This window comes from Galeopterus variegatus, unplaced genomic scaffold (genome assembly GCF_000696425.1).
Source record: "Galeopterus variegatus unplaced genomic scaffold, G_variegatus-3.0.2 Scaffold2508, whole genome shotgun sequence".
Classification (NCBI taxonomy): domain Eukaryota; kingdom Metazoa; phylum Chordata; class Mammalia; order Dermoptera; family Cynocephalidae; genus Galeopterus; species Galeopterus variegatus.
Window position 1 is genome coordinate 109,809 of NW_007728619.1, and position 16,297 is coordinate 126,105.

The window sequence follows — 16,297 nt, forward strand, 5'->3', positions numbered from 1 at the left end:
TTTTCTCCCACTCTGTTGGTTGTCTTTTAACTCTGTTAATTGTTTCTTTTGCTGTGCAGAAGCTTTTTAGTTTGATATAATACCATTTGTTTATTTTTACTTTGGTTGCCCGTGCTTTGGGGGCCATATTCATGAAGTCTGTGCCCAGTCCTACTTCCTGAAGTGTTTCTCCTATGTTTTCTTTAAGAAGTTTTATTGTTTCAGGTCTTGTATTTAAGTCTTTAATCCATTTTGAGTTGATTTTAGTATATGGTGAGAGATATGGGTCTAGTTTCATTCTCCTGCATATGGATATCCAGTTACTTATGATAATAATCTTCAATTGAAATTCTGGGTACCACTGAAGTCAAGGGTTTCAAATGGGGAAAGCTGGAGGAATCCACCTATATTGTCTAGTACCTATTTCTACTGGTTATTGCTTCTTTTCTTTAAAACTCTTCCTATGAAGAGTATTCAGGTAGATAGAAAATCTTATATTTCAGAAGAAATCAACTACTCAGTATAAACAAAGTGTAGAAACCTTTGTAAAATATCTTTTACAGACACAACAATAGAGAATGTTGTATTCCTCTTGTGAAAAGCAATGTTACGTAGGGATCTATACTTGTTTCATTAATTCTCTTAAGCAAATCAAATTATTCTAATTCAACATTAACTGAAGTAAAACAAAAATAAATTTCTTTAGTTGGCTAAATGATGATCAACTCCCCATATGATACATGTTAGTGTAATACACTTTATTGGTTGCCTCTGAGCCTGCTTGAAAGTAGTTACAGAAATAAAATCGTCATGACAGACACTGACTTCTCCCTGATCCCTTCTTATGCTCTGACTGACCCATTATTTAGAACCATAAATCCACTAAAACATTCCTGATGCCTTCTCCCATTCCCTACTGTTCTGTAGTGGCCCAATGCAATCCAAGGTCTCCCACACTTATTTTTGGTTGATGGCCCCAGAGCATAGTACTGGAAACACTGACGCTTCTATATATTCTTCACCATCCTCTCAAATTTCCCTTTTGATGCAGACAACGAAAAGGATTTTATATGGAAGGGCCATGATAAACTGGCTGTCACATAGAAAGAACATGTCAGCTACATTTTCTTAAGCCTGAAATTCCATTGATTTGAGACATTTTATATTCTCCTCCTGTGTTTTATAATTCTAACCTTAAACAGTATTACATATTAAATTTCCATAAAACATAAACTATCTCCACAGCTGTTTGTGATGTCTCCAGGAATAGAAATATACATCAAGTTGTTAGCCAAGAAATATCCCCACTCACTAATACTGTCAAATTCTCGCTGTCTTTTTTTATACCAACAAAAGTCAAATGCTTTGTACGAAGATAAAAACAAGACCACAATAAGGTTATATAGCTAATGAAAAGGTCTTGGTAGGCTGGATTGGAGAGAACCTCTTCTCACAACCCTGTCTCATGAAAATGATCCCAAGCAGCTGGACCGTTTGTACTTCCCACATATTGAGAAGGGAAATTTCTGCTGTGTTCCAAGAGCCCAAAACTCACTTTACTATTGACAGAGGATACATCTCACAAGTAAAAACAATTCATCTGACCTAGATATAAATGAAAAATTTTCTGTGGTCAATATAATTGTCGCACTTCAAATCTCTGAACCAAATATATATATATGTATATTTGTGAAAATGAAAAATGATTTTAAAAGTTACAGAACAGAATCTTGACCATAATTATCACAAAGAAAAGATAAATGTTTAGGGGATGGATGTGTTATCTATGCTAAGTGAATAATTGTACAAATATATGCATGTATTGAAATAATGTACTATACCCCACAATTAAATTTTAAAATTAAAAAAAATAATTTTTTAAAATGATCGTTTATTCAAGCATAGTTTTTCATAACTCTTGCCTGCCCAGCATACAATGAATGGTGGGTTCATTTATCATCCAGCGAATGTGTTAGAATTCTAGAGTATCTCCCCCAAATGCTATGCCAATCTAAAACACTCGTTCTACTATTAAAACACACTGAAATTAATTACAAAGTAGCACCAATTTCAAGTCAATTTTTTTTGTCCCTTGAGAAGCATTTGTTGAGATATTGCAGGCAGGAGTCTGACTAGAAATGCTTTTCTTAAGGTTCTTTCTGGGTAGTACCCACCAGTTAAAATAACCTCATGCACCACCTGAAGATGTATTTTTAAAAATGATACCAAACATATGCATTATTTGGTCACTTTACACTTTATATATTTTGGAATTAGGCAGATACCCCCAAATTTAAGGTTTGGATTGGGCAGATAGCTTCAAATACTGCCTGTTTGTAACCATTTTTTCCCCATTGTTTAAATATAATTTCCTTCTCTCTTTCTAATAAATATCTTCAACATATAATTCATTTCTCTTCATTTTAGAATATTGTACCAGCCCTCTACTTGCCTAGACTTTCCCATACTTCCAAAAATACAAAATTAAGTTTCTCAAGAGACCAAGTGCTATTTAGAATACATTCTATTACTAGAGTCTGTCTTGTTTCTGAATTACAGTGATGGGGTAATGGAGACAAGATGCTGTCTCCTTTTGAGGTTCTCTAACAAATATGTACTATTAATTAGGAAACATTTGACTGCATTTTCTTTTTATATTTGTTGATGTTGTTTTCTTTTTATATTTGTTGATGTTGATCCCAGCCTACAATTTTTTCACGGGGAGACTCTAAACCCTATGCTAAACCCATACTAACAAAGGGAAAGAGAAATAGGGAAAGAAAAAAAAAGGATATTCAAAAATATCCAGATGCTGCTTGCTGCTCTGGTCTTTTTCCCTTAAGTTCTCAGGTTTCTAACTTCAGCTTCTCTTTAATAAAAGTCATGATGGTTTAAAGATATTCCTTACCCATGTTGTGTACTTTTTTATCAGTGGAAATGCCATGAGGAATAAGAAAACTGTACTGTATTATCAGAACTGTGTTTTACGAATATTGTATCATAGAAATTCAATTGTAGGACAGAAGGTGCCAAAAGATGGAAGCATACATACTGGTACAAGTTAAATCTGAGGTTCTTCATCTTAACCATGTTATTTCAGAGCATCTTTAAAACTGAGAGTGCAGTTCAACCACAGGACTTCCTACAGAAGGAAGCAGGAATCTCCTGAATTAAGAGATGAGAGTTTCATTATTCTATGGATCTTTCTATGCCATGCTTTAGGCCTGGTGCCTTTTAACAATGCTCGCTGCTAAAAGTGTCATTCCTTGAAGTTGGTTCTATAGTAGACATGTGTGTGTCTGTGTTGTCAGTCTATGTAATTTTGCTTTTACAATGTTGGCAGTAAGAAGAAGCCTTCTAATTTTATTCACCATGATGATAGGCCCTAGCATTTTAATTATTTTTCATGTTGTGAGTAATTTATTATTCATTGGGTATCTTCCCTATAAATCTTGCCCTCACTCTGTGAGATTTTTCTTTGGTGTCCAACAAAGGGTTTCATTGCAATAAGAATCAAGGTGTGTCCAAGTTCTTACCCAGGACCCAAACAATGCTAGCCTTCCAGATCAGCCCAGGAGTTTGGGGTGTGGAAACAGAGTCATTATAGAATATCCTCATCCCTCTGCCCACAGAGCACCACAGTTATCACTCATGCCCGCCTAAAAGGGCATCTCGGAGCACATCTTGCTGCAGAGCTGGATTCAAGACCCAGAAGGCTAGGACTAAAATTGAATCTCACAGGGTTTTGTGTGCAAGAGAAACTCAGAAGAATGGATTGGCTCCTTTTCAGAAACATTTGTCTTTTGATCATTCTTATGGTGAGTAGAACTTAAGGGCCTGGGAAGGAATGCAGCCTTGAAGTCTTGTCTCTTCTATCAGCTATTGGACTTTCTACATGGAATTTGTTCCATTTTTAATTCCCTGAAAAGACAGTTCTGGGAGTTCAGCATCTGTTGATTTCAAAAGACTCCATGCCCTGAGAGACTGAATGCCATAGAGAAGCAGGGTGAGAATGTGATTGAATTAGATTTTGGTGGCCTCAGAGACATGATCTAACTCAGATTAAATGCTAGGACAATTTTAAAATTTATAATTGTAAATAATTATTTTTCTGTTTTCTTTTACTTAAATCAGACATATTACTGTGAAAATTCTTAGTACATATGGGTTCTAAATTTGAAGGGAAGCAAATTTGATCAAGCCCATTTCTTTTAAACAGTTATTTCTCTGTAATGTTTTTTTTTTCTCAAAGAAAACCCTTAAATGATCTACTTATTTGAAGTAAACATGGCATGTTGTATATTATATTACTTTCCTCCAACCCTTGGATGCCCAAGCTGTGAAGTGGTTTTCAGTTAGGCACCATGCATAGCCAGTATATTACCTTTGAAAGAGGTAAGGCAGCTTCGAATTCCAGGTCCATAGAGGAACAAAGATCAGATTAGTCGATTCACCAAACTATTGTCAATTCAATTGGAAAAATTTATTTAAAAAATCAACTAAGCTAGTTTAGGTTATGTTTAAGTCTACTGATGATCAAATGGCAGAACAATTTGGTCAAAAACAGTTAAGAAAAAATAAGTGGAAAGACAAGGTGAGGGAATTGTTAGAAAATTATATATTTTTTCCAAAGTAAATGAAGGCAAATAGCCTAGAGTTGGCTGCACCTCAGTCTCCCAGGAGCTGCATCTCAGTCTCCTGGGAGTGGTGCTACGACATAAGCTTGGAAAATGATCCCTGTCCTCTTCTCAGGCTGGTGGCATTATAGCACACTCATCTTAATATCAGTTCTAAAAGACAGAGCCAGGCTGGGGGAGATAGGAGCACATCGCTCTGCCGTTGGCACAGTGAGTGCCATTCTTCCAGAATTCATGTTTCTGTGAACTTCAAAAGCAGTGCAAGAGCCCAACACTGCCAAAGGGCACACAGCCCAAGCTCGGAAGGGAACATGAGAATGGCAGTAGAACATTCCATTCTTCAGACTTAGAAGACACATTAATAAACAAGACCATTTATGAAAATATTTTTAAACTGAAAAACAACAAATAAAAGTGCAACCCCCTCTTATAATGATCATTTTTTATTTACTAAATAAAATAAAAGCTACTAAAGGAAGAGGCAAGAATCTGACTCGGTTTTTAATTAAAATAGTAAATTATAACCATGTCCTTCTTGTTACACTTCTCCTGTGGGGTATCTCCATGCTTTGATTCAGATAAATCTTTTGTTTTCTGTAAGGAAACTGCATGTGTCAAGATTTTAGAGGCAACTTCTGAGTACTGAATTTTGCCTCCTGTTGCTCTCTGCACAGGCATGTTTTATAATACTGTTTAATTAAAGAGTTAATTATTCTTCTCCTTGATCTTGAAAGAGGATTATTTTTCAGATTCTCAGGATCTCTTTTTGGTAGTATTGATTTATTTTCCTTGGAAATTTTATTGTTTTTGATATTTAATTCTTCCCCACTCCTCACTGATGTTGAATTATTTGTGTTTGACATTTCATGGTAATTGCAATAGACTTAAGTTCTTTATGCATTTCTAGTAGATCCCTTAAGACACCAATTATAATATCTGGAATTGAGAAGTAGAGGCTTCTAGCATGTTTCGAGACCGAAACAAATGCAAGAAATCTTTAAGAATCAATCTGATGTTATAGATATTATGGGAAAATAGGCATATCTACTTGTCTTTAATTTCCTGAACTTGAACTCTGCCCCTGTTTCATTAACTAAATCAAAGACTCTCTGGGGCATCATAGCTGCTTACACTAATGAGGGTGTGGCAGCCTCTCAGAGACTTATGGGGTCTTTGTATCAGCCACATCTCAACCACAAAGAGTACTTTAAACACAGTTTTGACTGACTTAACCAATAAAAGGTACCCAAAACTCTAGGTTACAATAGGGCATTTTATTTTATCACATGAGTCCTTTGGCATTCTCTTCCTAAGGATGTTCATGATGTTCTTGAGCTATAAAATGGATGAGAATGTAGAGATTCAATCAACATTGAATTCAGAAGTCCCAGGTTTGAGTCACAGCTGCCCTCCAAAACGGATGTGTAACTTTGGAGAAAGCCCTTAACTTCTCAGGGCTTCATTGTACCCTGTGTGAGAATGCGTGGTTAGACATGATGTCACTATGTTTCTTCCACTGTAGAAACTCTGCTGTCCTATAATTATCTCTGCTGAATACGTACGTAATAGAAGTTTGTTCTGACTTATGAACATTATTTTCATAAATTTGACTGGGGTATCTAGTCAAATTTAAGTAATGCTATGGATTGTATAAGTGTTATTAGGGAGGACTCACTTAAGGAAAAACAGTTATTAGCTGGAAGAGGCCAATATTTCATTAAGTCGATAAGATCATAAAAAGCCTTTTATCAGGTAATGATTTTTGTCTGAATATGGTAACCATTTGTGCTACATATGAGATGTAAACACTTCTATTAATTATTCTGATTCTTGGAAAGGCAAGACAGTAGGTGGTTAAGCATATAGATATGATCTTTTCGAGGACTGAAAACAGCCATCAAAATTTAAAAGCATATTTAGAACTAACCTAGCCACTTAACTTAGTTCTCACACAAAAAAATGTTATTCTAATACGTATATTTTGTCAGGCAAATTTCCATACAATACAGTGATGGGGGAAAATACCTTATCTGATTTTTTTTTATTTGTACTAAACAGAATACCCTAAATAGCATTAAATGATTGGATTTAGTACTGCTTATCACAGAAAGTAATGATGTCTTTATTACACCAAAGATTACATGGAAGCAAATCTCATCTCTATTATTGTTTTGTTAATGTAAGTGGCTAAGGAATTACTAAATACATTTTAAACCAAGTGGACAAATGAATGATTTTGCCTTCAAATTCCTGCAGAGTCCATTGTGGGAACTTCACCAAAAAGTTTTATATTCCAAGAGATATCGAGTAGTATTACCATATCACAACCTATAACTTTAGTATAGTTTTCTCAATAATTTCTACCTATAGAGTTGTAGGATAAAAAATATATACTGCCCTGAAAATATTTCACTGCTGTTGAGACGCTATGATGCTTTCCCTTCTTTTAAGATACTTATTTTTGGAGAACTTCTGGCTCCTGAGTACATAGTTTGATGACTACATTCTAGTTCTCAAGTATCCAGGGAGGTTTTCTTCATAGAGCAATGAAATCATTGTTTGAGCGGCAGTGGTGTTTCCTTCCCTCTTCCAAACAGGATGGCCGATGGGATTTTTCATTCATGGAAAGCAGCTCTGATGACAGGTGTCTGGAAAGAGTGACTAGAGTGAAACCTTCAGATATTACTTGCATGAGAAATGTCTGCCCTTCCTTTCTACCAGGAAATTATATAGCTTACAAACTAAAATGCCATTAATTCATGTACCTTCAATTATAAACAAAAGTGGTATAATTAGGCTTAAACTTGGCATCCCTACCATATCCCTAGGAGGATCGCTTTACTCAATAATTTTTATAAGTATTATTCAGGAGAGAACTGCTTATTAATAAGTTGGTCTAGATGTGCAAATGACTTCAAAACTGACTTCAAAAAGCGAAGTTGGAGGAATGAAAAACAGCCTTGTTCAGTAGTTACTACTTTAAGCACACCCAGTATGTAAGAGAATAACGTGTATTCTAGCACTTGAATGGCAATAAGTGCATGTAATGACTTAGATTCCACATAGCTTTTATGAAATGATCATATTGTGTTGAAAGACAAAACAAATGCTAAAAGACAAAGCAAGGCCCAGAAAAATATCTGCAATTTGCTAAAATGTAGATGGCAATAGAATATTGTATGTTCTATTATCCACCCTTAGAATGTATGCATCAAAACTGGTTAGAACTTGTCTTGCACACAGAGAACAGTGCCTGTCACATATTTTGTCAATGAAAAGTTTTCAGTGAAAGAATGCAATTAGTTTCCAGCTTATCTTTACCAAGTCCCATTGATAGGCAACTTGAATATGACAAGCAAGCTTCAAACTGAGCTTGAGTGTTTCATATTGAGACAAGGAGATGTTTGTTCTCTGGGGTTGGGTCTGCTATTCCAAAGCCTCACACCAATGAAACATTCTACAGTTAATAAAGTTATTTCAACTTATTGCAAAAATCCTGAAAGGTAAATAAAAGTATCTTCATTTAACAAATAAAAATATGTTCAGAGAATAAATGAGTCAATCAGCCCATAATTGGGGCAGTCATGATTTGAACCCAATACTACAAGACCAAAACTCATTCAACTAGGCCACAATTGACTCTTTTCCCCCTTTGGGCCAAAGTCGCTTATACATGATTCTTTCACAATGTCTAATATCTTCCTGTATCTGCTTGCCCCTCTTCCCCTTTTAACATGTAGCCCTTTCTAGGCGGGAACTGTCCTACTATTCATTGTATTCTCAGCGATTTGCACAGACACATCCATTCTAGTTTCCTAGGCACTTTCATATTGCCAGAAAAAGTCTTGTTCAACTTCCTTCCATTGATGCAATTTATTATAAGGATAGCCAAAGATAAAGGGAAGACAGGCCCACAGAGACTGTAATACATTGAGGATACCACACTTCTCTCCAGATTATTTTTGCTCCCTCAACAGTAGTGCCTCTAACTCGATTTTTCTTTTCTTTTTTTTAAGGGTATAGATAATTTTATGTTCAACAGAGTCAGGGTACACAAAGCAAAGAGGAAAAGTGACAATTATATTGTAAATTTGAATTGTATGCACACCTTTTCCCCTGATGTATCTGTATGGCTGTTCATACTAGATTTACCAGTTACTTGCTTGCTCACTTTTTGAGTAATTAGCGATTTTAGCTTATTTTTTTGAGAGTCAAATATCACATCACAAAAACTGCAATCTCAGAAGCTCACATGAAGCCCCTAGCTATACCATTAGACCACGGCATGTTTCCCCTTCCAAGATGTCTTGGTATTACCTTTTCTAGTATTCTACCATTGTGACCACCGGCTCAGCAATCTCCATCTTGCGTGGGTGTCTTTTAGCCAGGCTCTCAGGCCAAGCCACATCAGAGGATGATGCCTGGCTCACATATGCTCTGAAAAGGTGACTTTCATAGGCAAGGAATTTCTGCAATTACCCAGGAGCTCATAACTCTTCTTTATAGTTTAACTGAAGTACATGGGGTTATGCTACTTTGTGCAGTTTAGGGGGATGATGTCTTTTCATGTTTCTTACAAACCACCCATTCACAGGTATTTCCTGGAAAGTGAGGAGCCTCCTGACAGGGCTCATTTTATAGGGCCAGAGTAACACCAGCTGAGCTCCTTCAGAGAGACCTGCACATAAAGTGACAGGATTTGGAGAGCTCAGCTACTATTACCCTCATGAGTAGAGCCAGCTGAGCAGGGAGCAGAAATACCAGAAGTGTGCCACGGAGGTCTCCATCAGACACAACATAGTTTTGCTGGACAAGAACCCTGGGACCTAGCATTGCAACTGCCCTGGCCTAAAAAAAAATAATGTCAGAGACAGAGAAAGGACAGGAAGGAGCTTATAATCAAAAATTCTTAGGGCTACCTCAGATCATTGTCATTCTTCAGTTGAGCTGGGCTCTGGAGAGAGGACAGGAGCAAGGTAAAATGAACTCAAAACACTTTATCCCTTTAAACTAAAGACAAATCTGGTTGATGTGGTTAACTTCTGTTTCAAGTCTTTAAAAACGATTGGCTAGTACTTTTATAGGTCGGGTCACTATGAACACACCCTCAGAAGCACAAAAGAAAATTCTTCTTTCTCCCTTCTTTTTTGCAAATGTATTGAGCATTTGCTGTGCCTATCACTTTCACATTTGTGATCCTATTGAGATCAGAGCCTGAAATAGGAAGAGGCTATGGGATTTGTCCAAAGCCAACCTGCTGGTAAACAATAGAGCCAAGCCTCATACTCAGCAAACTCTAAAGAATTTGTCTCTAAACTACATTGCTTTTTATAAAGTCAAACCATAATTTAAGGCTACACATTCACTTTGGGTTATAAATTATTTGACATAGAAATGCACACCCTTTTAAGAAACTTGATACCAGCTTGATTGCTACTATAACAATAGTCTTCAAATTGGGGCACATATTATCACTGAAATGCATGAGCACTTTGAAGGATACAAATGCACAGATAGTTTTAAAGGCATCATTTTCCAGATTCTTAGCTTCCACATATATATTCTTTCCCTGAGTCCATCTACATGAGCATGTAACTCAATCTGAGGTATCCAAGCTAGTTTTCCTTTCCGAAATCCAACTTAAAAAAAAGTCACACCTCGTGTTATCTTTCAATTCTATTCACTTATTTTGTTACACTGCAATGGATTGTAAAAATATTTGGGGCACTAAACTAAGGAATAATTCAAAATATCGATGTCAGTATTGAGAAAGAGAATTGACTGTAAAGCTTGAAATAAATCCTTTTGCAAGTCATTTCAATTATTTGTTTGCAGCAAAATTTTAAAAGAATTAATAGCGTTTTCAGCTAATTGGTCATTAAAAATCATTTTTAATATAGTTACTATATAGATTTAAGTAATGTACTTCAGAATAAGGTTAAAGAATTTAAAGATTCTGCTACTTAAAAAAAAATTCTATATTATCTACCTAAGTGAACAAATTTTCTCAGTACTTACAACTGAAAGACAAAACCAAACAAAGTAGAATTGGTGCTGAAACTTGTTTAATTCTACTAGTAAGTAATATGTATAAACTAGTTTTTTAAAAACTTAATCCATCTCTTTGTAATTGAATTTCTAATAAAGTTTTCTTTTCTATATTTAATTATGTCACTTCAAAATTTCCATATTTGCATGCTGTTTGCTCAATGTTGTTTTGCTCAATTGTGCTGTGAATTATAATTGTAAAGCTAATCCAATCCAGAAGAATTTGTTTTTTAACACTTAGAGCCTTACAATTATAGAAATTTTGATAAAATAAAATTTCTATTAATATATATATTTTTGTTATGGAGAAGTATGAAAGACTTCCAATAAAAGACTTAAAATATATTAGAACCTTAAAAATAAATCTATGGAGAGGATGGTTCACCAATGGAAATAAGATACAGAAGTTCAAGCAGAAATAGAAGTGAAATATATTCCCATCTGTTAAAGAACTTATTTATCTATTTTTTTTAATTTTAAAATTTAATTGTAAATATTTGCATTTTTTAATTTATTATTTTTTAATTCAAAATATTTTACTATTTACTAATACATCTTTGTGGGGTACAGTGTGTCGTTTGAATACACACATATACTGTACAATGACTCACTTAGGGTGGATAGCATATCTAGCCCCTGAACATTTACCTTTCCTTTGTGGTGATTATAGTCAAGATCCTCTTTTCTAGCTATTTAGAAATATACACTATAGTTATGTTACCTCTTGTTAGCCTAGAACACTAGAGCTTATTCTTGCTATTTACCTGTAGCTTTGTACCCATTAATGAATGACACTGGGCATCAGATAACAATGACATTTAGATTTGTTGGTTACAGTTAAAAATGATATAACTTTTATTTTTATTAATTTATTTTTTAAAAATCAACATTTATAATATTCCTAAATTTTATCCTTTGCAACCTTTCAACTTTGTGATGATGAAAGGCTTAGCTGCCACTATAGAAAGATTTGAGGAAGCAACTATTTTTTTCAAAAATGTTTTAGAGTTACATGAGCAAAAATTTTTGAAGACCTCTACAAGATAATATTAGGAGTAGTCAACACAAACATCAATATTTACCCAGAGCCAGGGGCCACAATTATGTGATACTAAAATTCAAGTGAAAATCAGAACAATTTGGTAAAATAATATCAAATGATTCAAAAGAAGCTTTAGGTAGGTGTTGAGTAAATAAAACTATCAGTACAGTGGTGGTTTGAGTCCGTTGTCAGTTTCTGTTTCTACACCGCATAGATACAATAACAACCTTGTAGGCTTGTTGTAAGCAGGCAGAAACCATGGTGGGAATGCATTCCACTAAACAATTAGTAAAAACAATAGTCTTCTGGGCTGGCCCGGTGGCGCACTGCGCTAGTGCGCCGCTTGGGAAGCGTGGCGGCGCTCCCGTTGAGGGTTCAGATCCCGCATACGGACCGGTTCCCGCTCACTGGCTGAGCGAGGTGCGGGGGCAACGCTGAGGGTTGCGATCCCGTTGCCGGTCGCGGTCCAGTACGGGGGCGACACTGAGGGTTGCGATCCGTTGCCGGACACGGAAAAAGACAAAAAAAAAAAAAAAAAAACAATAGTCTTCAAATTACCTGCCACATCTCTGATTGTATTATGAGCAAAACCCCCATACAGGTCCCACTATTACTACCTTCAAGTTAAAATTAAGTTATTGGGATGGTTATAGCTCTGAGATTCCACAGCTCGGCTTGTCCTCACCAAGATGGGAGAGATAAGCAACACTGTGTTGCTACTGTGGTTCTCTATCGGACCTAAGACAATGTTAGGAAGGGAGAAAGAAACAAGTGGAAGAGAATATCAATGAGAAGAAAAACAGAGAAGAGGAGAAGTGAAAAAGGAGAGGGAGAAAAGAGTGACAAATGTATAGCTGAAGGCAAACGGAAGATTTTTGCTAAAAATGGGCTCACTTGCCAAGGTCACCAGCCTTCTGGCATCCACCAAGGCAGAATTTCCAGTTCACCTCCCACTGAAGGCCAGTGCCTGAGAATCCCATGTTAGAGTTAGTCTGCAACACTAAACTGCAGAATGCACCGGTTCTCAGTTACCCTGATGCCCCAGTGACCAGAATGAGAAGCTATTAAAGTGGTACATAAGGCAACCACCAAAATGTATGTCTCCATGTAGTAATTGACATGGAAAGTTTAATAATTGACATGGGACTTTACCATGATAATCGTTGAGTGCAAAAAGCAAATGATAAAATTATGGTTTCTTTTTGGTTAAAAAAATTACAATTCATGTAAGTTTGGGTTTGTGAATAAAGACTCAAACAATTTTGCCAATCTTCAGGTAGTGAGATTCTGTGTGATTTTTACTTTTTCTTATACCTTCCAGAATCATCTATTTTTCTAACAAAAGGAATATCTTACCCCCAAAAGGCAATATTTGTTATAAAATAAAACATCCAATGCAACTAAATAAGACCATTTTCTATTACATATTGATTTTCTTCTCCAGGTCTAGCCATTTTGTGGATGTCTAATAAATTACATGGGAGGAAAAAAATAAGTTAAAAGGAGACATGATGCCCCACTGTCAAATTTCTCATCCCTATTTTTCCCCTTTCTGGACTCAGCTGTCATTCCAAAGCCCCCACCTACACCTTCCGTTCCTTCTTAGCCCCTGACACCAGCAGCACCCACTCTTCTCGGCACCCACTCCACCTGTCCCCGTCTCTCTTTAGCCTCTCAGTTCAGAGGAGCTCCCTGGTTTTACTCTGCTCCCTGACCAACTAGAGTTCTGAACAGAATGTTATCTCCTCTCTAAGCCTCCATTCCACCTTGAGGACAACCCCCAACCCTGGGACAGCTGACACGTTCCTCCTGCTCCTCCCATGCCCAGGCTGCCCATTTCTGCTTAGAGAAGTCACAGAAGGGGGGCTACATCTCCTATTCTTCCTTCCTCATTTCCCCTGTCCACACACTCTTCATCAGCTCTGGAATAATAGTTTATTTTCAGCGTTTCTAATATTCTGAGCTCAGGTGTTTCCTGATGCAAGAACGCTAGGCAGACCTACCACTCATTTCTGACTCATGGCATTTAGTTGGCTTCCTGTCACCTTCCCTGCCACAGACTCTTAGAGACCTTTGACGGTCTCCTCCAGCCCCTCTCACTCTTGCTCATCTCAACTTCACAAAGCTATGGAATAGGTATGTGCATAATTTTCCTCTGATTACACCTCAAAATGGTTTTCTCTCTTCACTGCATTCTTCTGACCTTCCTTGCCTCCTTTCTTTTTTTTTTTTTTTGTCTTTTTTCGTGTCCGGCAACGGATCACAACCCTCAGTGTCGCGCCCGTACCGGACTGGGACCAGCAACGGGATCGCAACCCTCGGTGCTGCACCAGCACCTCGCTCAGCCAGTGAGCGGGAACCAGTCTGTATGTGGGATCCGACCCCTCGGCGGGAGCGCCACCGCACTCCCAAGCGGCGCACTGTAGCAGTGCGCCACCGGGCCGGCCCCTTGCCTCCTTTCTAATCCTCCATCATACTTATTCTTCTCACACTGACAGAATCTGCTCTGCACCCACAACCCTGGTCCCTCAACCCCTCTAATTCTCTTTGCCTGTCAGATCCTTCTGCTTTTAGACTTCTTTTTCTCCCTGAACAAATACAAGCATTTTCCACAAGATTCTGTTCCCTGCTTACTGCATTTATTTTCTTAAATTGTTTCATTCAGTATCATCATATTCTTCAAATAATACCAATGTTTGGAAAAATTCCACTTTTTCAGATTTTTTTATGTATCTCAAATATTAGAAGTACATTGAAACTAAAACAAACTTAAGTCATCATCTCCATGCAGTGATATTCTCCTGCTGAATTTTCTATTTCTATTAACAGTACTTCTATCCTCCCAGAAAGTGGAGCCAAAATCACCAGAGTGGTCTGAATCTTCTTCTCCGTGCACCCCACAGTCTCTGTCCCTATCAGTTCTTTAATGATATCTTTATTTTCTCTCCTTTTCCAGTGCTACTCCATCACCTGCGTTCACATTCTAACTATGCCTTACCTAATCAATTGCTCATTCCTAAGTGTCTCAACTTCAGGTGCTTTCCCTCACAATCTTCCCTTCACATCAATGACATGTCTTAAAGACAACGGTTTTGTTATGACTAGTCTCTACCCGATTAAGTCCAAACTCCTTAGCCTGGTATATAAAGCACTTCAAGATCTTCCCCCAAACGTTGTTTCCCATGACTCCTCAGTATTACCTTCCAGCCAATGATATTTACCATTTCTGTAACACCCTTGGAAGCTTAGAGCCTTTACACCTGTGTTTTTGTTCTATTCTGGCAGAAATGTTCTTCTGCAGAGCCCATTCACATCTCTACTCTCCTAGGAAGCCTTCCCAGCATTCACTTCCCAACACTCATTCTGCTATACCCTTTCATTGAGCCCATCATCGGGGACTGTGTGGTAGCAGGTATCCAAATCTGCCTTGCTGTCGAGTTCATGTTTGTCTTCCCGAAAGTTAAAAGCCTTAGGAAGGCAAAAAGTTTATTTTTATTAGCCATGTTTATTCCATATTATTAACAAAATGTATATTAAGAAATTGAATTAATATAAGAATATTATCAATGGTTTTATGACACTGCTTCCTCTATATTATGCAAGTTTATGCTAATGTTGTGTCTTCTCCAACAGGTGGTGCTGGAAGTAAACAGTGAATTTATTATTGAGGTAATGTATAATAAAACTATTTTCTCGATTTAAAATTTACAGTGGGTTTTGTAATGCATCATATATTAGAAATCATAATCATCCAAGTAAAAGTTGAGAGAAAGAACTTCTGCCAAACTGAAATAGCAATGGTAAAACTCATAATCCCAAATTTCCATGCCTTTAGGGCATGGTTATGACAGCTCATTATCTCAGTAACTCCTATTTATCAAACTATACTAGTAGCTTGTTTATACATTTCCCAACCAATGGAAAGCAAAAGAAGCAAAGTAATATTTTAGAATGGGAAGAGGATTTTTTAGACACTTAGATCAGCAAAAAAGACCACTGATGGTCTATCTGTGAGGGAAACATGCAACAATAAAATAAATATGTAACTCAACTAAATAGAAAACAGAGACTCTAGTGCCATTTAGAGTGGAGCTCAGGAAATAAAGCTACTGACCTCTATCTCTGGTGCAGCTTCTTTTTATCATAGTAGTCATGTTTTGTTATGATCATATTAAATCATTGGAAAAAATAAATTACTTTTCTAATCTCTATTGCCAAAATAGAGAATATGTGCTACATATCAGGAAGTTGTATACAAATGCGGGTTGGGGTATATAAATGCACCAGTTCTAGTAAAGTTAAGTTTCATTCAATGGAATATTTTCTTCCCCAAAAAAGGTTGTTAAATGAAGCCTTAGCTTAAATAAACATATAATTGCCTATATTTCAATAAGCATATTAGGATTTACGAAAATAAATATACATATGTATATGTTTATACATTCATACAAATACGTCTGTGCATGTAGCAACATTCCTAAACTCTTTAATAGTATGAGATTCTTTAGATCAACCAACAATAGAAGCATAAGACTACAAAAGAAAAAACATATAGCAAGCAGAGATACAAATGTACAACATTGAGAACCTA

At 36.6% G+C, this 16,297-nt stretch overlaps 1 protein-coding gene across 1 annotated transcript in view; it reads left to right on the top strand.

The window, feature by feature from the left end:
- Nucleotides 1-16,297, top strand: part of DSG4 (desmoglein 4) — a 52,269-nt gene that overhangs the window by 4,381 nt on the left and 31,591 nt on the right. The window contains exon 2 of the mRNA XM_008582062.1: nucleotides 15,340-15,375. Coding sequence (XP_008580284.1) covers nucleotides 15,340-15,375 — 36 coding nt within the window. The remainder of the gene's footprint in view (nucleotides 1-15,339; nucleotides 15,376-16,297) is intronic.